The 23,406-nt window shown below is 53.8% G+C and overlaps 1 protein-coding gene across 2 annotated transcripts in view; it reads right to left on the bottom strand.

The window, feature by feature from the left end:
* Positions 1 to 682: 682 nt before the first annotated feature.
* The window catches only part of MAN1C1 (mannosidase alpha class 1C member 1), a 173,069-nt gene continuing 150,345 nt past the window's right edge, over positions 683 to 23,406 (bottom strand). The window contains exons 7-12 of one of the 2 annotated variants that reach the window (XM_031665644.1): positions 22,978 to 23,071; positions 14,342 to 14,457; positions 6,786 to 7,005; positions 4,057 to 4,229; positions 2,470 to 2,585; positions 683 to 1,477 (exon numbers count right to left, since the gene is read on the bottom strand). In XM_031665644.1, coding sequence (XP_031521504.1) covers positions 1,351 to 1,477; positions 2,470 to 2,585; positions 4,057 to 4,229; positions 6,786 to 7,005; positions 14,342 to 14,457; positions 22,978 to 23,071 — 846 coding nt within the window. In that variant the 3' untranslated portion in view covers positions 683 to 1,350. The remainder of the gene's footprint in view (positions 1,478 to 2,469; positions 2,586 to 4,056; positions 4,230 to 6,785; positions 7,006 to 14,341; positions 14,458 to 22,977; positions 23,072 to 23,406) is intronic. The other variant, XR_004183332.1, reaches the window with a different exon arrangement.

The raw sequence follows: 23,406 nt of genomic DNA, 5'->3' as shown, positions 1-23,406 counted from the left end.
GAGGGCATCGAGGGGGCGGGGTGGGAAAGGGGGCTGGGTTATGGGAGGTTCGTTCTTCTGCCAGATAGTCCTTCTGCGTTCCTTTGTATCTTCTGGGTCTTGGCTTGAAGGTCACCTGCCCAGAGAGGCCCTCCCTGACCCCATAGGGTAGGTCCTCAGCTGTCCATCTGTCTCCTTTGTAGCATTTCCTATGACCTGCAGTCACTTCACTTGCTTGTCAGTTTCCCTTACCATCGCCGTCTCCCCTCTTGACCCCTAGACTGCAGGGCTTATGACTGTCTCACTCCCAGCGGTGTCCCTGGCCTCTAGCCCAGTGTCTGGTCCGTTGCAGGCACTCACCAAGCATCTGCTGAATGATGGAACAGACAGACACTCAACTGGGGTGGCCAGGAGACGGCAGGGGCGAGACTCTCCTCTGCCTTTTTTGGGCTGTGTGACCTCAGGCAAGTTGCTGCTCCTCCCTGGGCCTCTTCCCAATCTCAACCTGAGTGTAAATAAATAACTGCATCTGAAGGGCTGGCCCCACACTTCTTGAATATATCAGGACCGATTTCAGGGGAGGTAATAGAAGTTGGAATCATTTACTAAATTATACCTAAAATCAACTGCTGGCTGATTATTCTTTCTGATGGTAACATTGCAATGGTTTTTCTAGGAGTCACTGATGTGCAATGAGCCCAACCATATTTCTTATTCAATAAACTCTTTTATTCTAGTTCACAGATTTTTCCATTACAATAATAATGAAAAGAGCACTAGTGATTTGTAACACTGAGGCCCAATCAAAGGGAAACCCCTCCTCAAATTATAAGGTAAATGACACATAGTTGAATGCAGGGTCAGTGTTGGGCAAAAAGCATTTAAAATATAGATAATGGGGTCAAGATTTTGTATGTGTGCAAACACTGGGTTTTGTTTATCAGGATGACATCATTTTAGAAAGCGCATAATTCTGAAAACTGTATGTATAATTGTGATAAAACTAAACCATAGAGAAAAGACAAAATCAAGCAAAAACAAAAACCGAGAAACCAAAAGGAAGCAAATCAAATACATGGGGCAGATTGCAAACCTCCGGTCCTTTGGCCCTGGAATGGCAAGTGAGAGGGCTTCATAGAGATTCTCTGTAGAAAGGAATGTGTGGGCCAGTGTGGCCATGGCCCTGGCCTTACATTGCTGCGTCTCCAAGTCTTGTCTCCTCACAGAGGAAAAGAAGTTGCTTGTCTGACACATCTGCTGGGGGTCTGCCCGAGATGGGGCCTTCGTTCCCAGTCCCTTTGAAAACAGTCCCAAATCCTGAAAAGGCAAGGCATCCCTGCGGTGGCCCCAGGGCGGCGGCGGGGGATGAGGTCAGTGTCTGCCCCAGGCCCTGCCGGAGCTGTCTGAGTGGTTCACCGGGAGCGGGTGGGCCTCGGTGTTGAACACCCAGTCTTCCAGGGAGAGCAAGTCATCTTCAGAGAACAGAAGATAGAGATACCTGTGCCCCAGGCAGGGCAGGGAAGCAAGACACAGTCTGTCAGTGGCCTGGGGAAGAAGGGTGGGCCCGGGAACAAGTCTCAGGGCCTTTGTGATGGGCCTGTGACCAAGGTCAGGAAGCCTGAAACCTCAAAACTGTGGGCGGCAGGGTGGGGGTGCTAGTCCTGGGGAAGGAGGCTGTGGATGCAGAGAAAAGCCTTGAGCTTTGGGGTCAGAAGGACTTAGTTTACCCTGGCTCTGCCATCTGCCATCAGCCAGCTTCACCTGCCCGGCCCTGTATGTGAGCCCTTATGGCCCAGATCTCCTCTGCAGGGGTGCCTGAGGGCTGCTCCAGTCCAGTCGGCTCTCACGTGCCCCACTGCTGCCTGCAGACTCTACATTCAGAGCACACATTAGGGCACTAAGACGAACAGGGGGTTGTGACTCTAGAACTGCAGCTTCCAGGTTGTGGGGTTTTTCCCCACTGGAAGGAACGGATCATTCTGACCCACCCTAATCGGTTAAAGCACAAGGGGCTTGCTTTGGGGAACAGCGAGGAAGTGGGGTGGCCAACCTCCACAGCAAGGAATTGAGGGGGGCACAGCACCCACACTGCAGAGGCTACAGGAGGGAAAGTTAATGCCAGCAACCAGCACCGACATCATCATCGTTAATCCTATCCCATTTTACACTCGAGTTCCCAGAATGGAAGCAAGCTGCAGAGATAGGCGAGAAACTGAAGGAACCTGCGGAGATAGGTGGGCAACTGAAGGAACCTGCGGTATCACACGGTGCATCCCTAGGGAACTTGGATTCTAGCCTAGTCTCACTCTCCAAGAAAACGGCCTGGCCCAAGGCTCACCCCTGGGGTGCAGCCCTCTGGATCCCAAGCCCTTCATCCCTCTTGGGCTCCCGTCCTGTGACCACAGAACATGACTGTGGAAGGGAGGGACTGCAGACCCCCGCCCCCAACCGCCCACCTGTCCATCCCTAGGAAAAGCCCACGCTGCTCACTTTAGTGTCTCCGCGAGAAAGAAGCTCTGCTGCTTGTTGTCGTGGCTGGGGGTGCTACTGTACACGTCTTGGATCCCGGAGAAACCGGCTTCTGTCCGACAGTATTTCTCCAAGGCCTGAGGAAGGGGAACAGGAGGAAAACAGCCTTAACACGGGACAGGAAAGGCCCCTCAAGACTTGTGCAAGCCTGGCAGGCTGGAGCTAGAAAGCAGACAGCACCCCAACCCCTTGGCTGGGGACTCCTGGCATTTGTGGGAACAGAAGATCAAATTATTCTTTCAGGGTTTAGCCACCTGTCCCCAGGCTGGAGGGGCCACACTCCCTCCCCCCACACCTCTGAGAGCTCCGGCCCGATGGGCTGCCTGTCCTGAGCTCTCCACCTGGTTTGAACTTAGAGGAAGCTTCTCTTCGTGTTTCAGGGGACTAGGCTGGTCTCACAGATTCACCCACAGTGGTAAGCAGAGGTGAAGAGAGGCCACTGGTGATGGCCATGGGCTGGGATTTGGGGATGGACTTGGCACCCCAGGGATTCTCAGGAGAGACGGCCCCTTGGCTGGAGGCGAGTGGGCCAAGCCATTCATCTTTCTATATAAATGCATTTTTTTTTTTTTTTTTTTTTGAGACAAGGTCTCATTTTGTCACCCAGGCTGGAGGGCAGTGGGGCGATCATAGCTCACTCTGCAGCTTCAACCTCTGGGGTTCGAACAGTCCTCTTGCCTCAGCCCCTCAAGTAGCTGAGACAATAGGCGTGCATCACCATGCCTGGCTAATTTTTGTATTTTTTTGTATAGATAGGGTTTTGCCATGTTGCCTATAGGCTGATAAATACAATTTCTACCCACTGAGGGGTCTGTGGACTGGACATAGGAGCACAAGATGCTTGAAGGCCAAGTGCAATGGTCCTGGGGAAGCAGGTGGACTTAACAGGGCCAGTGAACCTAAGCATGCCCCAGACCCCGTCTGAGTGCAATGCTCGGAGTGGGCATGGGGGTGGTTGGGGAGACAGGGGCAGAGAAGGCTCAGTATCCACCAGGGAACCTTCTGGAATCCCCACACCTGCCTTTGACACCTCCCCCAAGACAGCCATTAAATTTCCACCTAGGTGTGGGGCTGGGTGCTGAGGGCAGGGTAGGCCTCGAGGGCCAGTAGAGACTAGGGTGGGGGCTCCCTGGGGCTGGGCTGCCTGTGGGAAGAGGAGGGAGGCGGAGGTGAGCTGCCCAGCTTCGGGATCAAGAAAGCGTCTGTTGGGACAGTGGTGGCCGCGTGGTGCCCGCGTGGTGCTCTAGGCAGCTGCCTAGCCTCTGACCCTCTAAGTTTACTGAGGCCTGATCCCAGGCCCCAAGGCCATGGGCACTCAGAACCCTCTTCACAAGTCTGCCCTGTCCTGTCTCAGGACAACTTTGCCCAGCTGGGAACTCTTGGCTCTGTAACCATCACCTTGACCTTTTGCACTCTGAACTGTGGCCAGAGGTCAGTGTGGCTTGGACTTCCACTCCGTGCCCAAGCCAGGACACCTAGCACCCAGCCTGTCTGTGAATTCTCAGGGGGCATCTGGCACCTGGCTGCCCATCCCTGGGGCCCACTCACCAGCACCACCTCCCAGCCCCACTCCCTGTAGATGGGGTTGTGGGTCTGTCGCCACAGGTACATGTAGCTCTCCACCACCTCTGGCCGGAGGATGTAGTAGCTCTCGCTCAGCTGGGTGGCTATGGCCTCTCTGCCGGAGTTAAACCAGAAGGCCTCGGGCCCGAGTTTGGTGTCTGGGGAAACAGCCAAGCAGAGGCCCAGGTCAGTCCTCCCACCTCCTGCTTTTCGGGATCCAGGAGAGATGTCAGTTGCCTCGAGCCCACGGCCAGGGTGATGTCAGGGGTGTGTGGGTGTGGGGCGCCCCTGCCTGGACTGCTGCGTAAGGCTGCACCAGGCAGATGCCCAGCTTCCCTCTTGAACTGGGCTGGACAAAACAAGATCCTCGGGGACTCGAAATGTGAGCAGCTTTGGACTCAGAGTCCAGATGAGCTACTCAGCAGTCTGGGTAGGTGAAGGTTTGGGTGGGGTTCCATTGACTGTGTACTACGAGGCAATAGCTCTGCAAGAGGTTAGCCAGACCTCAGTCAAGAGGGTTTCGGGTTTCAACACATCTGGGGAACCAAGGGTTAAACAAAGTGAGTCTCCCATCTGCAGGATTTATCAGATCCTTTAATATGCTAATATGCAATGAGGCTTCTCCACCGAACCCTTTCTCTTAGAAAACTGCTTTTAACACCTCCCAGAACTTCTAGAGTTTGGGAACAGCTGAGGTGGAAATGGAGGGAAGATTGCCCAGGAATGCACCTACTTCCACAAAGGGAGCTGAGGAAGGAAAGCCCGAGGAAGCCTGGGTTCTGTTATTGTCACTGTTTTGTTTTGGGGCAATGTGCTGTCATTCTTGTTGTATGGCCATAATTGTAACCACCTCTGCAGTCGCTGCTTATGATTTCAAAGGCTGTGCTGGGTGCTTTAATACACTATTTCAATTCTTAAAACATGGTTCTTTAGTAAGGTAATTGCTACTATCCCTCTCACGCAGGCGGAAACTGAGGATCAGAGAGGCTAAGTAATTTGCCCAAGGTAACACAGCGAGTTGTGGCTGAGCTGGGACTTGACCCTGGATGTGTCTGATGCCTCTCCTAGGGTGGTGCTCTTTCCCTCCTGGGTCTAACCCTTAGAGGCCCAACATGTAGGGTATGAGGGCCAGATCCTTCAACCTTTAATGCCTGTCCCTCCTGTCCAGGTCACCCGAGTCCCCAGCTCCATTCCTAATGTGAGCCCTCTTCCCTCCCACCAGGGTTCAAAACCTTGAGAGGCCCTGGGTTGCTTTGACTCTAGAGGCAGGGGCTAGAGGTTTGCAGGACTTCCACTCTTCCACGGAGGGCTTCGGGGAAGAGGAATTAGCTAGACCCTAGCCTCTCGAATCTTTTCAAACGGCGTAGCAGCTCCTGGCCATCAGAAAACAGTCGTTTTGCCAAGTCGCTAGTGGGGTGAAGGCAGGAGCCGCTGCTGCAGGCGTCCACGGGACAAGCCAAGGCTGGCTGGAACAATATGCTCTATTAAGCGGCTGTCTTTTATGGTCTGGGCTGATTGTCTCAGACAAATAGTGAGCTTTTTATTATTCCTGAGATTTGTTATTTGTTTATGGCCCTGGTAGAGTGAGCTCTTTGAAGAGAATGGACGACCAGTTTTAAAGACCCATTGCGAATCTCTGACTTCCTGGAAACAGCTCCAGGAGACCCCATTCAGCTGGGGCGGGCACAGACACATCGCGGTGGACCGTCAGCAAGTGGCTGCAGTGCTGCTGGCAGAAGGCGGCTGCCAAAGTACTTTCTCATGGGACCCTGTGCCTCACTCTGAAACCTGTGTCATTATTTCCATCGAACAGATAAGAAAACAGAGGCTGCCCAGCTGGCAGTGGCAGAGCGGCGCTTGAGCCTGGGATTTTTACTGCAAATCTTGGCTCGTCCCCTCCAGCCAACACTGGGATTACCACTGGGAGCAGCGGGCGTCTCCTGGGACCACATGGGGGCTGGGGATTTTTCTGAGGGGTGTAGTTTGCACACGGGGTGGAACCAGGCATCAGAAGGCCTGGGTTCCAGCCCAGGATCAATTCCTTATCTGTAGTGTGACTTTGGCTAAGTCACTTCCCCCTCTGGGCTGACTCCGCTTCTCTGTGTAGAATGAGGAGCCAGGCTCAGGCTCTCAAATGTGACCTCTGACTCTAGCATCTGACAATTCAGTGGTGAGTGGTGGGTGGGGAGGACCAAGCTCTCAGGCTTTCCAGTGGTCACGGGTCAAAGACGGCGACTAAACAGGTGGGAGCAGGAGGCGGTGAGAACCCCTCTGAGGAGGGTGCCGGGGGAAAGGCAGAAGCACATTCGAAGGCATGGGACTCAGGGTGGGACATGTGCTGGGCTCAGGAAGCTGCCGTTTCTGCCTCCAGAGCTGGAGGATCCTTTACTCCATGCCCCTCTCAAGGGACCTTGGCCAAGTAATTTCTGAGCCTCAGTTTCCTCATCTGTGTGGTGAGGTTCAGTGATGATGTGTGTCAAGGGCGGAAGAGCATCGGGTACAAGCAAAGCGCTTCCTGCGTCTGTACTAGTTTCCCTTTCATTCAGGGTACAGTCTCGGAGCCTGGACAGCACATCTCTCAAATTCTACCTAAGTTCTAATGGGAGGCTTCCCTAAGGCCATGTGCTCCCTTAACTCACTGCTGCTGGTCTTTCCAGTTCTTCCTGGTGTCTAGCCTCAGTCTCTCCTGCTGCCCCTTCCCCTTGCAGGGTTACCTGAGCGGGCGTATGACTCGTGGCACGTCTTGGTGATCTGGGCTGCGAGCTCTCGGTAGTGGGCCCTCTTTTCTTCCTTGGCATCCTCGGCGCCAAGGGCGATCATGCCCCCGGAGAAACAGGCCAGGTGCCCCATCTTGTGGTCCAGAATCCCCCCTCGCCACTCGGCGATGTAGGTCAGCCCCCCGGGAGAGACATTCAGCAAGTAGGTCTCTATCGCCTGGGAGCAAGGTGGGGATTGGGCAGGGAGAAGGGGCGTGGAAGGGCACAGAGAAGGGGGGGAAAGGATGGAAAATGAACATTTTGGAGACAGTAGCAAGGGCAGCTCTGCCAAGCCCTCCATCCCAGGCAAAGGAGGCCCACTGATTTCTGCTGGTCAAGATGCCTGCCAGGGCACAGGAGGGGCTGCTATTCACTGGGAGGCTCAGACACACGGCAGCTCCCCAGGGCAAGTCTCTCAGTCTTTAAAAAATCTTCCACGTTTTAAAAAACATTAAAAAATATTTTAAGGTGATCCTCCTCCTCCTCCATTATGTCCTCTGTTTGATCTTAACCAAAAACCCAGAGGGCCTGTGGACAGGCTTCAGGGGTCCAGGCCCTTAAAACTGCACCCAACACTTTTTAGTGGATGTGCATCTTTATGGGAAGAGTGTCCATCTATTCTTCTCAGTTTCTCAAAAAGAACCTGCAGAAAATTAAGAGCTGCTCTCTATGCTATTTTGTCACACGTTTCCTCATTTAATGCCTACAGCAAGCCAGGCACCTGGGCTGCAGCGCCCTACACAGACAAATGGGAGGGGCAGCTTGTCCCAGGCCATGCAGCCACACCAGCCTAGAAACAATACCCCACATTGTCCAGAGCTCTGCTTCTTCCTCTACCCGATGGCCATACCTTTTGGTGGGAAGGGAGGTGATGCTGTTGTAAAGACTCTGGGATGTCGGGGACATGAGGGGGTCACACTGCTGTCAGTCCCAGGAGCCCTGGGGACCCAGGGGAGGAAGGAAGCTGCTCACACAGCCTTGAGACCAGACTCCATGGGCTGATGGGGCCTGGCCCATGGCTGGGGTCCTCTGGGGCCCTTGCCAGGCCTCTGCCTCCACTCTCACCCCTCCAATCTACTCTCCAGGGGCTCTCTGTACTCTGCAATTAACACACCGGATCATATCATCTGCCTGCTTAGAACCTGCAGTGGTTTCCAAGTGCCCTTATGTGAAAAGACCAGAGAGGCCGCCAAGACTCCACGATCTGGACCCTGAGGGTGGACCTGATGCTATGGACATGGCTCTGGGGCACAGACTCGTCAGGTTCAAATCCCATCTCCACCAGTTCCACACTGTGTGACACTGGGCAGGTTGTATGTTCTCTCTGTGCCTCAGTTTCCTAACGTGTAAACTGGGGATAAGAGCATTAACTGCCTCAAAGGGTTGTGAGAATTAAATGAGATACACCTGCAGGGCTTGGCCTATTTCCCAGCACAGAGCGAGTCCCCAGTAATTACTAGCCCCTATGATTCCTCTCTAGTCTGTCTCCTGCCCCTCCCTTCTCACACCCTACCTCACCCACACCGGCCTCTTTTCACTCAGGTACCCTCCTGGCTTCCAATATTCCGGGAGCCGTGTAATATTTCCTTGGTGTCAGTGCTGTGCTAGGTACTGCGGCTACAGGTGTGCAGGAGAGGAGCCTGGACTCTGCCTCAGGGAGCTCGCCCATTAGTGCAGGGAATTCCCAACAAAACCAAATGTATACGAGAGGCGCAATTTGTTTTGTTTTGAAACACAGTCTTAGACTGTTACCCAGGCTGAAGTGCAGTGGCACCATCTTGGCTCACTGCAACCTCTGCCTCCCAGGTTCAAACCATTCTCGTGCCTCAGCCTCCCAAGTAGCTGGGATTATATAGGCGTGTGCCACCACCCCCAGCAATTTTTTATATTTTTAGTAAAGACAGGGTTTCACTATGTTGGCCAGGCTGGTTGGTCTTGAACTCCTGACCTCAGGGGATCCACCCACCTAGGCCTCCCAAAGTGTTGAGATTACAGGTGTGAGTCACCATAATTGGCCCAGAGGTACAATTTGTGATCAGCATTTTGAATAAAACAAAGTGAGAGGATGAGATTAAAAAATGCAGGGGGAGGCGGGGAGGGGCTGGACACAGTGGCTCATGCCATCATCCCAACACTTTGGGAGGCTGAGGTAGATGAATCACTTGAGCCCAGTTGTTTGAAACCAGCCTGGACAACATGGCAAAAACCCATCTCTACTAACTGCACTCCATCCTGGGAAACAGAGTGAGACTCTGTCTCAAAAACAAAAACAAAAACAAAACAAAACAAAGAGCTGGGGTGGGGGCAGTGCTGTACTTTGCAGAGTGAGGTCTGGGAAAGTCTCTCTGCAAAGGTGACATTCTTGAAGGCTGCATTTTTCTTCCTGCTTCGGGGCTTGGCTGGTGCTGTGCCTCCTCCCTGCATGCTCCAGCCCTGACTCTGCTAACTCCACCTCCTCCAGAATGTCACTTCCTTGGAGAGAATGCTGCAATTTAAACCAGCACTGCCACTGCCATTACTATGGGCCCGTCACCCTTCTACATGGTGCAATTCCTACTTGGCGTATGTTTCTGTTGTGTATCTGTCCCTCTCTCAGACTCTGAGTGCCGTGTGACAGCAGAAGCCACCACCAGCAGCCTCCAGCCAGTGCCCGACACACAGGAGATGCTCAAGGAACATTCGCTCACTCCTGGGTCTGTTTTTTCTTTTTTCTCTCCTGTCAGGGCCCAGGGCTGGTGGGCTGGCTGCAGGACCCACACTGAGTGGCAGATGGAGAAGCGCTGACAATGTGACATGCCAGGGCACCTGCTCCACATGGGGGAGTGCTGAGGACACCTGCAGAGCAGCCGGGCTGCAGGCGGGGGTCTGCTCTGGGCCCGGCCTGGCTCCCGGGCAGAGCCATGTCCCCGGCAGCTGCTCGGCGTCACTAAGTGTGTGGCGCAGGGGAGGAGTGTCAGGGCTCAGAAACCTGGGTCAGAGTCACCAGTTGTCAACACTTTGGAGAGAACACAGACATCTGAGGGAGACCTCAGGGTGCCACACACCAGAGCTGGCATCTGCACCTTCCAGACCGCCTCCCACAGGTTATTTCCACTGCGGGTTGGCCCCAAGCTAAGTAATTGCGGTCAAGAGGAAATTATAAACCAGTGCCTCTTTGAAGACACAACTGAGACACGCAGATGCAAAGATAAAAAACAGGCTTTTTAAAACAAAACACAAGACAGCGCAGGCTGGCAGACAACTGGTAAAAGGTTTAAATCACAGCAAGCAGAGGTGCAAGGAGCTAACTGGGGTGCAAGACCAGGGTTTATTTTTTTAAAGTATTAACAAAAATATTTGTACTGTTCCTTGCAGAGCAGGGCTAACCCACAGGCAGTGAGCCTAGAGTGGCGATGACTTTGGGCAAGTTATTTCACTTTACTGAAGACTCACTTTGCTCATCTATAAAATGGGAATAATGATTCCTGGATCGGTTGTGAGGATTAAAGAACAGGATATTCGAAGCCTGGCTCAGTGCCTGGCACTGGCTGTTCCTTCCTTTGCCGCCTGCAGGAGCCCCATCTGAGCACTCGTGGGAGGGGTTTCAGGCAAGCCAGGCCCCTCTGTGACTTGGCCGCTGGTAAGCAGAGGCCAGCCCACTGGATCTGGAGTTAGACCCGTATTTGTGTCCTCGCTCTGACACCTGCTGCTATCTGGACCTTGGGCCTTTCTGACCCTCAGTTTCATCATCTGTAAGATGGGGGCTAAAGAAGATGAGGTACTTAGAGCACTGGCCCAGAGGAGGCCAAAGTGACCAAAGCTCTCCCTGTTCTTCTTGTCTCCTGCCGTGACACTCAGAGGTGTGCCCAGTCCGAACTGTCTGACCTTCCCAGGCCCACCCCAGCTGGACACTGGTCTAACCTGGTGGTTTTCTGACCCCAGGTGCACAACAGAATTGTGGAAGGAACTTTTCTTTTTTTTCTTTTTTCTTTTTTTTTTTTTTTGAGATGGAGTCTCGGCTCTGTAAGCCCAGGCTGGGTGCAGTGGCCAGATCCTGGCTCCCCTGCAAGCTCCGCCTCGGAGTTCACACACCATTCTCCTGCTCAGCCTCCCGATTAGCTGGGACTGCAGGTGCCCACCACCACGCCCGGCTAATTTTTGTATTTTTAGTAGAGCCGGGGTTTCACCGTGTTAGCGGATGGTCTCGATCTCCTGACCTGTGATCTGCCCACCTCAGCCTCCCAAAGTGCTGGGATTACAGGTGTGAGCCACATTGCCCGGCCGTGGAAGGAACTTTTTAAAAAGCTCAGATTGGGATTTGGTGGCCTGGGGTGAGGCTAGACATGGGATTTTTAAAGCTCTCCAGGTGTTCCTAAGGTACAGGCAGGGGTGAAAGTCTTTGGTCAGTGATTCCCAACCCTGACTACACACGGAAATCCCAAGGAGGTTCATGTGTGGCCCGGGCCCCATGCCCAGAGGTTCTGAGTCAGGGGTGCAGTCTGAACATCAGGACTTTGCAGCTCCCTAGGTGATTTTAACATGCCAACATGGTTGAGAAGCACCAGAAGATTCTTCAAAACCCCAAACTTGCCAGAGGCCCAGCCTTCACCCAGGGTCAAAGACGCTCCAGGCTCTTCACTGGGAAGATCAAATGCAGAGAGCAAAGCCTCTTCTATTCAAAGTTCTCTCCTACAAAATCAAGTGCTCGAGTTGCCTTAAATAATTCATGGCCACTTCTTCCCTTGAAGCCTCAACTACAGTGTGCCCTGAGGGCAGGGAGCCTGGCTGCTCATTAACTTTATGTTTACTCTGCAAGAGAAGGCATCAAGGGCCTCTGGGCAGCACACTCTGGCCACCACCAGCTGCACACTAATTCTCTGACCGGGGCTCTGGTCTGAGCTCAGCCAAAGACCGGAGTGAACAAGGCTGGGACTCAGACTGAGATGGGACTATAGTCCCAGAAGCTGCTTCATGACGGAGGTCTTGTGCCAGGGAGCTGGGCAGGGAAAACTCATTGCTGAGCCTACGGTTTAAAGGGTCCAGGGCTCTAGCAGTCCGTTTCAATGTGTGTCTTTTAAGCACCCGCATTCCTTCCTGTGTCCGGTTTCCATCTATCCATCCATCCACCACCACCCATCTATCTACTCCACCATCCATCCTTCCATCCATCCTTCCATCCATCCATCTTTCCCTCCATCCATCCATCTTCCATCCATCCATCCTTCCCTCCATCCATCCTTCCCTCCATCCATCCATCCTTCCCTCCATCCATCCATCCTTCCCTCCATCCATCCATCTTTCCTCCATCCATCCTTCCTTCCATCCATCCATCCCTTCCATCCATCCATCCATCCCTCCATCCATCCATCCCTTCCCTCCATCCATCCTTCCCTCCATCCATCCATCCTTCCCCATCCATCCATCCTTCCCTCCATCCATCCATCCATCTCTCCATCCACCCATCCTTCCACCATTAAATCCGTCCCTCCATCCGTCAGCTGCATCATCCGTCATTCCTCCGCCCGTCCGTCATTACCATCCGTCCATCCATCCTTCCTCCATCCATCCATCCTTCCCCCTCCATCCATCCGTCCTTCCACCATCCATCCATTTCCATCCGTCCGTCCTTCCCATCTGTCCGTGATCATTCACCCGTCAAATCATTCCATCCGTCCGTCCGTCATTTCCACTCCGTCCGTCCACATTTCCCTCGATCCGTCATTCCCATCCGTCCATCTGTCATTCCACATCCGCCCGTCCGTCGTACCATCCCGTCCGGTCATTTCCCATCCGTCAATCCCGTCATTTCCCTTCCGTCAAATCTGTCATTCCCATCCACCCGTCCGTCATTTCCCATCAAATCCAGAGTCATTTCATCCGTCCGTCCGTCATTTACACCGTCCGTCGTCATTCATCCCGTCAAGTCATTTTTCCATCGATCTTCCCGTCCAGAGTCATTACACCGTCCGATCATTTCCATCCGTCAATTAAGTGTTTCCATCCGTCAGTCATTTCCATCTGGTCAGTCAGTAGCCATCGTCCGTCAGGTCATTTCCATCGTCCGTCAAATCATTCCATCGTCGATCATTTCAGGCGTTCATGCATGCATGCATTCATTCATTTGTTCACAAAACAGTTACCATGTGCCTGCTATGTGCCAGGCACTGTTTTAGGAGCAGACAAGATCTCTAATCCCAGATAACTGACATTCTATTTGGGGAAGATAGAGAATGAGCAAGTAAACAAATACATGCCTGTGATAATTGTAAAGGGTGATGAAGGTGAAGAGAATAAGCCTGGGTATGTGACAGGCTGGGAATGGTAGTTTCAGTGGCATCTGAATTGACAGTTGACTAGTGAGTGGGACCTAGCCATTGGAATGATATTCCAGGCAGAGGGGACAGCAAGTACAAAGGCCCTGAGGTGGGAGTCGCCTGGGGTGTCTGAGGAAGAGCAGGAAGACTGGTGCCAGGGCCCAGAGAGCACAGGGCAGAGAGGCAGGCGTGAAGTCAGGGTGATCAGCAGGGCCCAGGGAAGGCGGACCCGATGGGTAAAGGAGAGGAGTTGGATTTATTCCAGGTGCTAAGGGGGGCCAGAGAGGAGAGGGATGTGCATGTCCAGCTCTTCTGGCTTCTGTTCCCCACACAGCATTCAGAGAGCAGGGCAGAGGGGAAGCCGGTTTAGAGGAAATAAGGAGGTAGTGTAGACCAAGGTGGTGGCAGAGTAGATCCAACTTGCTCAACTTGCTTTAAGGGGAAACTGAGGTCCAGAGCCGGCCCAGTGCCTTTTCCTTAGTTGGGCTCCGAGGTATCTATTGAGTCGTGGGATTCCCTAGCCCTCTTCCCAATGGCTCAAGTTAACTGCTTCCCTCTTCTGTCCTGGTCTCTCCTCTTTGGAGGGACTCACCTCAGCCTTCCAGCCCTCGTTCATTCCACACCCCGTGGACAGACCACCAGTGGTGCCAGCTTGGCCAGCTCTGTGCTGTGCGGCCTTGGGCAAGTGCCTTCCCCTCTCTAGGCCTTGGTTTCCATCCACATAAAGAGAAGGAGCAAAACTGGATGCTCCACTGAAGGAGGCCTCTTCCAGCTTGGACATACTTCTCCTGTCACCTCTGTTGTCCAAGGAAGACACGGCTGAGGGTCGCACTCTGGCAGCCACCCTTGGGGGTGCCAGCCCCCAGTCTGGCTGCATTCTGGGCTCTGACACATCAGCCGAAGCACAGACACCGAGCAGGTGGCGGTTTCTGAATCAGACTGATGGTCACTTCTGAGGAGACCTCGGACACATGACTTCACCTCCCTGAGCTTGGGTTTTGCATCTGACACAGCCTCCGTCTTAGAGCATGTGGGAGGGTCGCAGGGGTGTAAAATGCCTGGCTGGGAGGGGGCTGTCCTGTCAATCTTCTCACCAGTTCACTGCAGGGGGTGGGAGCAAGCCTCAGCCCATCTGGCCCCGCAGCCCCAGCACTCAGGGGCCTGTGAGAGAGCCGGAGGCTGGTGACCAGCGGCCTGTGAATAATCCAGTGCTTGTCTTACCTCCAAGGCTTCGTAGTACATATTTTTAGCCTCCATATCTGTCTTGCCCGACATCAACCAGGATTTGATCAAATATTCATAAAAACTGTCCCCGAGTCCTCCAACCGAGACGTGGTCTGTGAGGGGAAAGAGGACAAGAACATTAACTCCATCTGCCGCCGGCTCTCCTGGGGCAGGGCCTCACACACCCGCCTGGCCTCAGGGGCCTGGTGCCTGTACGGGTAGGAAGTGGGCATCTCGCCAGCAGCCACCGAACCTGGAACGGGGACTGCAAGGCAGACACAGCCTGCGACTCGGAGGAAATCCGGGCTGTCTAGAGCGCACTCGTCCTGCACAAAAGTGCATGGGCTCATCCGGCGGGTGCTATAAATCACCTCGCCTTAGCAGGCTGGGGACGGCGGGGCCTCTGGTTATTAACTGTAAGTGAGTTGCATTTCTTTACAAAGATAATCTGGTGGCAGGGAGTTCAGAGGTTTTTATTACCCAGTGACAAACATGATAATTAATGCTGGGTAGCTTCATAAAAGGCCATGGGAAAGAGAAGGAAAAACGTTAATTTAGCTGGCTAAGCCCTCAAGTAGAGCCACTCTGGAAAAACTGAGTTTAAATTTAGCAAATTGGGATAAATGGAGTTCAAAGGAGCAGGAAAGAGAAGAATTGCATCGCAACACCCCCTCTCTGCCCTGGTGGCCCCTGCCTGCTGGACAGTGGGCCAGCCAAGGAGCAGGGCCTCACAGGCTGTGGCTGAGCCCAGAGGTCTCTCCACCCAGGGCCGTCCCAGGAGGAAGGCGGGTTGCCCGAGGAACACTTCACCGCAGATGCAAGACAGAAAACGCTTCATTCCTAGGCTTTGACAATTGACAACGGGGAAACGTAAAGGCATTTGATAGATTTAACAAAGAACAAACCAGTTCTGTGTTCTGATTCACTTAAGCAGAGAAACAGAGAGAAGAAAGAAAATGGGGGTGGACCGAAGGCGGGGTGGGGGAATGGGCAGAGTGTTTTCAATTCCTCAGCAGAAGAAGGGGGCCAAGAGAGAGGGGAGAGGGAAAGTGGGTGGGGGGAGGAGGGACAGAAAGAGAGAGAGAACACACCAACAGCTACCATTTATTGTGGGCCAGGAGCCTCACTGTATTATTTGTAACTTAATCTTCCAGGGCACCCTGCAAGGTAGGTGCTATCGACCCCATTTCCCAGGTGGGAGAACGGCAACTGGGCCTAAATGGCTCATCCAGGACCATCAAGCGGGTGAAGGGCAGAGCCTCACCTTCCACAGCTGCACACAGTCAACCAGAGAGTGAAGACAGAGACACGCAGAGAAAGAAAGACAAGTGTGAGGACCAAGGGACCAAAAGACAGGGCGAAGAGAGATGGGAGCCAGGAATGGGGGTCGAGAGGAGGCCAGCCACACGGTACACCTGCCCTTCAGGCCCCCTCCAGCCCTGATCCATAAATAAGTCCTGGCCCAGCAAGGGTTCCAGAACGGACCAGCATCTGCAAAAATTGGAACAGACGGGATGAAGCATGTGCTTTGGGGAGGAGCTGGAAGGGGCCAGGCTGGGCTGGACTGTGCTCTGGTGTGGAGGGAAGACAGAAGTGGCACCTCTCTTCTTCCTACGTACCCCACAGAAGGGAAGGGCTGGGCCAGGCCTGGCATGTTGAGGAGGGGCAGGTCTGTTGCAGAGGAGGGGTCAGGCTCAGGCTGGAAGTCATGGGTCGGCCTCTGCTCAGAGCCCTTCTCCAGCCCCGTCATGGGCACGGCAGCTACGAGCACTGTCACCTCTCGGTGTGGCGCACCCTCCCCACCTCGTCCCCCACCCGGGGGCTCAAGCATTCTCACAACCCTGCTCACAGTCCCTCCCCATAGGGTGGCCACGGGGATTAAGTGAAACAAGGCCAGCTACCATCAGAAGCCCTCGGCGGCCACACTCCCCTTGGGTGGTGGGCCCACCCTGCCATCAGGTGCCCGCCGGGTGTGTGATGAGTGCCTGTGCACGGGTCTGCCTCCCTTACTAGCCTGTGGGCTCTTTGTGGGGAGGGATTGCATGCGACTCCCGCTCGGTGCTCAGTAACTATACGGTGCACAGAGATGCCCACGGAGTGCTGAGCGGGTGAATGCAAGGGAGGCTTGGGCTCTGCCGGGATTCGAGGCTTGAGCTGTGCCAGGAAGGGCCTCGAATGCCAAACCAAGGAGTTTAGACACAATCATGCGGTGACAGAGTGTGCGCATGACAAGGTCCAGGCTTCCTCTGGAGGGACACGCAGGGGAGGGAGCCAGGTCATTAGGGTCCGCGGTGTTGAGATGCGGCTGCCTCTCAGGGGCACTTATGTGGGCGTCTCACATGTGAGGGTCCCACTGCTTTACAGCTTATGTGTGTGGGGTGTGGGGTGTCTGTCTATGTATGGGGTGTGGGGTGGGTGTGTATGTGTGGTGAGTTAATGTGTGTGTATGTGGGTGAGATGGGGTGTGTGTGTGTGGCTGAGGGAGTGAGGTGTGTGGATGTGTGTAGGGAGAGTGTGTGTCAAGGAGTGTGGTGTGTAGTGTGTGTGAGGGGACTATGTGTGTGGCAGAGAGGTGTGCCTTGGGGAGTGTGTAGGAATGTGTGGGGGGTGTGGTATTGTGGAGATGATGTGTGTGTGCAGGGAGTGTGTAGTGTGTGAGGGGAGTGTGTGTGTGTGAGTGTGGGTGGTAGGTGTGCATGTGTAGGGAATTAGGTGGAGTGTAGTGTAGAGGAGTGTGGGTGGTGTGTATGTGTGGCAGAGTGTGGGTGGTAGGTGTGCATGTGGGAGTGTGGGTGGTGTGTAGTGTGAGGGAGTGTGGGTGGTAGGTGTGCGTGGGGGAGTGTGGGTGGTGTGTAGTGTGGGGGAGTGTGGGTGGTGTGTAGTGTGGGGGAGTGTGGGTGGTGTGTATGTGTGGGAGTGTGGGTGGTGTGTACTGTGTGTGTGCAGGGTGTGGGTGGTGGTGTGTGGTGGGGATTGTGGGTGGTGTGTGGTGTGGGGAGTGTGGGTGGTGTGTAGTGTGTGTGTGGGGGAGTGTGGGTGGTGTGTAGTGTGTGTGGGAGTGAGTGTGGGTGGTGTGTAGTGTGTGTGGGAGTGTGGGTGGTGTGTAGTATGTGTGTAGGTGTGGTGGTAGGTGTGTGTGGGAGAGTGGGTGATGTGTAGTGTGTGTGGGAGTGTGGGTGGTGTGTAGTGTGTGAGTGTGGGTGGTAGGTGTGTGTGGGAGAGTGGGTGTGTGTAGTGTGTAGTGTGTGTGGGAGGGAGTGTGCCTGGGTGGAGTGTGCATGGGGGTGGTGTGTATGTATATGCCAGGAGGGTAGTGTGTGGGTTGATATGGGGAAGTGTGTGTAATGTGTGTGTGGGGCGTGTGCATAGTGTGTAAGGGGAGTGTGTGCAGGGGAAGTGTATGTAATGTGTGTGTGTGTGGTGTGTGTAGGGGGTATGGATGTTAGAGAATTATGTGGGTGTAGGGAATGTGTAATGTGCCTTTGGTGTATGAGGGAATTGTGGTGTGATGTAGGTGTGGGAAGTGTGTAGTGTGTGTGTGTGTGGTGTGTGAAATTGGATGCTTGAGGGGAGTGGGTGTGGGTCTGTGTGTGTATATGAGTGTGTGTGGGGGGTATATAGGTGTGTGTGTGCATTGGAGGGTGTATATATGAGTGTGTGTAGGTGTATGGTGTGTGTGTGTGTGGGGTGTATGCTGGTGTGTGTGTGTGGGGGGTGTATGTGGTGTATTTGTGTGGGGGAGTGTATGTAGTGTGTGTGTGTGGGGGAGTGTAGTGTGTGTGTGTGTGTGGAGGGAGTGTATATGTGGTGTGTGGCCAGTGTGTATGTGGTGTTGTGGGGAGGAGTGTATGTAGTGTGTGTGTGTGTGTGTGGGGAGAGTGTATGTAGTGTGTGTGTGTGTGGGAGTGTATGTAGTGTGTGTGTAGGGGGTGTGTATATGGTATGTGTGGGGGAGTATGCTGGTGTGTGTGGGGAGTGTAGTGTGTGTGGGGGGAGTATGAGGTGTGTGTGTGGGGGAGTGTATGTAGTGTGTGTGTGTGTGGAGGGAGTGTATGTAGTGTGTGTGTGTGGGGGGAGTGTATGTAGTGTGTGTGGTGGGGGGAGTGTATGTAGTGTGTGTGTGTGGGGGGGAGTGTATAGTGTGTGTGTGTGGAGAGTGTATAGTGTGTGTGTGTGGGTAGTGTATGTAGTGTGTGTGTGTGTGGAGGGGAGTGTATGTAGTGGTGTGTGTGTGTGGTGGGGAGTGTATGTAGTGTGTGTGTGTGTGCTTAGAATTATACTTGGTGAGGAGTGCTCTTAGTGAGGAGGAGAATTGTATATATGAGTGTGTATGTGTGTAGCCAGGAGAGAGGTGTATATATGTGTGTGTGTGGTAGGAGTGTAGTGTGTGTGTGGCCAGGGGTATGTAGTGTGTGCTGTAGAGGTGTATGTAGTGTGGGGGGAGTGTGCAGGTGTGTGTGTGTGGGGGAGTGTGTGTGGTGCAGGGGGTGTGTAGTGTGTGGTGTGGAGGGTGTGAGTGTGTGTGTGTGTGGAGGTGTGTAGCAGGTGTGTGTGTGGGAGGGTGTATGTGGGTGTGTGTGGGGGGTGTATGTAGGTGTGTGTGTGGCTGTGTGTGGGAGGGAGTGTGTGTGTGTGGGAGTGTATGTGAGTGTGTGTGTGGGGAGTGTATGTAGTGTGTGTGTGTGTGGGGAGTGTAATATGAAATTATGTGTGTAGGGGAGTGTATGTGAGTATGTGTGTGTGTGGAAGTGTATGAGTGTGTGTGGCATAGAGTGTGTGGGGGTGTATGTAGTGTGTGTGTGGAGGGAGGAGTGTATGTGGAAGGTGATGTGTGTGTGTGCTTAGGGGGGTATATGCCTGTAGTGTGTGTGTGGGAGTGTATGTAGTGTGTGTGTGGAGGGTGTATGGTGTGTGGCTGTGGCAGGGGGAGTGCTGTGAATGTATGTGAGAGTGTGGGTGTGTGGGGGAGTGTGTAATGTGTGTGTGTGGGGTGTGGGGGAGTGTGGATGTGGGGGGAGTGTGGGTGTGTGTGGGTGTGTGGGGAGTGTAGGTGTATTGTGTGTACAGGGAGTGTGAATGTATGTGAGGGTATGGGTGTGTGGGAGAGTGTGTAATGTGTGTGTGTGTGGTGTGAGGGGAGTGTGGATGTGAGGGTGTGGGTGTGGTGGGTCTGTGTGGGGGAGTGGGTGGTGTGTGTGTGTGAGGGGAGTGTGAATGTATGTGAGGGGAGTGTGGGTGTGTGGGGAGTGTAGTATGTGTGTGTGTGGTGTGAGGGGAGTGTGGATGTGAGGGGAGTGTGGGTGTGTGGGTCTGTGTGTGGGAGAGTGTATGTAGTGTGTGTGTGGGAGTGTGAATGTATGTGAGGGGAGTGTGTAATGTGTGTGTGTCTGGGAGGGATGGTGGGTGGGGTGCTAGTGGGGTGTGTGTGTGTGTGTATGAGTGTGGTCTTCCCCAACACTGTGAGGTGGGCTGGGAGAAGTACAGGCACAGTAATGAGAAGACATGGCTCTGCATTAGCTCAAGGTGCACCCCCACCCACTCTGGGCCTCAGTCTCCCCATCTCTAGATGTGTGAAGGGGGCAGGAGCTGGTGTCCCTGAGCCCCAGAACAGAGGCAGGCTCTGCTGCTTGCTGACCGTGCCAATGCCCTCGTCACACCTGGCAGCAGGAGGCTGGGCCACAAGCCTGGAAATCAGCCGATCTAATGCCAGGGAAGCTGCCAGGCTGAAGCTCACACTCCTGTACCTGCCAAGGAGGTCTGGACTTGCCACTTCCCTCCCACAGAAGAAAGTGTGGGATTCAGGCAGTGGACAAGTTACTCAGGCGCCACACGGAGGGGCTGGTGACCCCTTCTCGGCAGCTCTCAGCTCGCAGCGGGTCGGCCTCAGGGTCATCCCATTTGTGTTGGGCGCCACTGGGAGCCTGGTGGGTTTATCCTGGGTGTGAAGTCTCAGCAGTAGGACTGTCTTGGGCCTCCCCTGTTGCCCCTGAAGCTCCAGGAGGAGTGGGAAGCCAACAAGAGCAGAGGCCTAGGTAACTGAGAGGCAGTCCTAATTCCTTCTTTGTTTCTCTAGGCTGCAATTTCTGTGGTTGCAAATGGGCTACAGTCCCTGCCTGTCCTGCCTTCAGGCTTGCTCTGAAGATGCAAGAAGAGAAAATGATGTGCGTGCACTTAAGCTTATGCAAGGTGGTAATGCTATTGTGTGCTAAAAGAATACTTGTGCACCAAAAACAAACAAAAAAAAAACACAGGAAAACTGAGATGACCCTGGGCACCAAAGCCAGGGGAGGAAGGCAGACATTTGGGCGAGCGGGGCGTTATAATACCCTCTGCTCTTTAGCAGGTCAAGGGCTCAGATTTTATTAATAGGAAACAATTTCCCATATGCGACTGACTTTGCCTAGACCTGCAGCCCCTGCCACAGCCTGAGAAGAAAATTATGCTTCCTGGCATATTTTGCTCCCTTATAATTTGCCAAGGTAACTGTTGAGCTGGGAAGCCCACACCCCTCTCAGCCCTTTTCATGGGTTCTGCTGCCTTGCCCTGGAGCAGCTCAGTCCACCAGAGGGCTTTATCTCCTTACCCAGTCAGGCCTTGCAATTAAAATCAGCAACTGTTATTGAACTGCCTCTTCCCGTGGCCATAATCTGCAATTCAAGCTTCATTTTCTCCCCATACTTTTGGATTTGCCAGTGTGTTTTGGTTAAAAATACTTTGCATTTCTGTAAGCGGTTTTTACAGGAGGCCACCTGGGGTGAGGTCATCACTGGGGGAAATTCCTGGGTGGAGTTTTCTGGGGGAGACTCGGGTTGGAAGGAAAGGCCTCAGCTGCTTTGCTACAGTGTCCCCAGTGCCGCCTCTCTAGGCCCCGCTTGCACTGTTCCCTTTTGGGACAACTCGGATCATCTTTGGAAGATGGAAGTGAAATCTGTTTCCTGCAGCCTTTGACCATTCTTCCTACGCCTCTCCATGGCACACAGAGAATGCATCTGACTCCCTGCTTTCATTTTGCAGGACAGGAAACCAAGGTTCAAAGAGATACAGTGAATTCCCCCCTAAGCCATGCAGTCATTAGACTCATATCCACTTTGCCTCTGAGCCCTCACTGATGTCACAAAAATTGGGTCGGAGGCAGGGGAAAGGGAAGGGGGTCTTTGCACAGAGACAGTGGGGATGGGGGCTCTGCCAGGTCTTGGGAGGCCCTAGAGGCAGTGCCCATGGAACCTACCACTGCCAATTCTGGCTGACCATGACCATGTGACCAGGGCCCGCCTCTGCTTCCCAGAGCTGGGCTTCTCAACAGGCATGCGCATTCCAGGGGCCTGGGGGACTTGTCCACATCCTCACACCTAAGGACCCCAAACCCCATTCTGTTGCAGTGGGTGGGGCTGGGGGCTTGTGAATGATGTTCCATGGGTGACTGGCTATTATCTGGCTGAGAAACAAGTCTCTGAACAGAGAACAACTGAAAACTCTGGGACTGATTCTTTCTTGTAGGTCTAAGATGCACAGGTGAATTCATGATGTCTTTTTTTTTTTTTTTTTTTTTGGGACGGAGTCTCACTTTGTCGCCCAGGCTGGAGTGCAATGGCGCGGTCTCAGCTCACTGCAACCTCTGCCTCCCGGGTTCAAGCGATTTTCCTGCCTCAGCCTCCTGAGTAGCTGGGACTAGAGACATGTGCCACCACACCCAGCTAATTTTTGTATTTTTAGTAGAGACTGGGTTTCGCCCCATTGGCCAGGCTGGTCTTGAACTCCTGACCTCGTGATCCACCTGCCTCGGCCTCCCGTCATGCACCTGGATGAATTCATGATTTCTACACTGTTGTATAGTTTTTGTTGTTGTTGTTGTTTTGTTTTGTTTTGTTTTAATTAAAGTTAGAGCCAGGTGTGGTGGCTCATGCCTGTAATCCCAGTACTTTGGGAGGCCGAGGCAGGTGGATCATTTGAGGTCAGGAGTTCGAGACCAGCCTGGCCAACGTGGTGAAACCCTGTCTCTATTAGAAATACAAAAAAGTAGCCAGACATGCTGGCACATGCCTGTAGTCCCAGCTACTCGGGAGGCTGAGGCAGGAGAATCACTTGAACCTGGGAGGCAGAGGTTGCAGTGAGCCAAGATTCCGCTACTGCACTCCGGCCTGGGTGACAGGGCGAGGCTCTGTCTCAAAAACAAAACAAAACAAAACAAATTGAAGTTGGAAATGGGGAACCTGATCAAAGGGACTGGGAAAGGATGCCTGGCCTCTCTTGGAGCCACTTCTAGGATGGATGACTCCACTTGGGACCCTCCCGAGAGCCTGGGGTAAAATGCAGGAGGCTCCTGCAGCAGGATAGGAGATGGAAAGCTGCAGCACTGACGGCGCCAGATAAGGTAGGTAGGATGTGGAAAACACAGGGCAGGCCTTCAGTAAACAGCAGCCATCACACCCGGCACCACAGCAGCAGACAACCACGGGCAAGCCCCCAGGATGCGTGGGAAGGCAGGTGGTGTCCAGGAGCACCGAGAGAATGCCTTGCTGGCTGCACAGCTCTGACAAACACATCCTCACTCAGCCCAGGGGCCTGGCAGGGTCTTCCTAGGAAGCCTGGGCAGGAACCTGCTGAATGAGGGGCAGTGGCGTCTCTGTACTCACGTTGCACCCAGTTCCCACTCACTGGGCTGAGGAAGTTGGGGTAGAGGCCAAAGGGCTTTTCGATCTTCCTGAGGACCTTGCGGATGTTCCTGACCTGCCGAGAGACAGACACCAAGTGAGCCTTCATGCTTCCGAAGAAGCCAACTGCACCCAGCCGGCTGAGGATGGGAGGCGGCTGGTTCAGATGCACGTAGGAAACCTTATGAGGAGGCAGGAAGGGAGAGCTGCCCAACGGACTGCAGACTCCAACCCGGGGGTGGTGACATGGCCTTGCCCTGGTGCCACGTGCAGGGTGTGGCAGGGCCTGATCCATAAGCCTCTCCACTGACTGCTCTGCCTGGTGTCTGGACAGTCTCACCCCAGAACCACTGCCTGGCCAACTCCTACCCCACCCCACTCTCAACACGTCCTCATTGCTGGCTGCTTTAG

This window comes from Papio anubis, chromosome 1 (assembly GCF_008728515.1).
Source record: "Papio anubis isolate 15944 chromosome 1, Panubis1.0, whole genome shotgun sequence".
Taxonomy (NCBI): Eukaryota; Metazoa; Chordata; class Mammalia; order Primates; family Cercopithecidae; genus Papio; species Papio anubis.
Note: the sequence above shows the minus strand (reverse complement) of the source record. Positions and strands in the feature narration are given on the sequence as shown.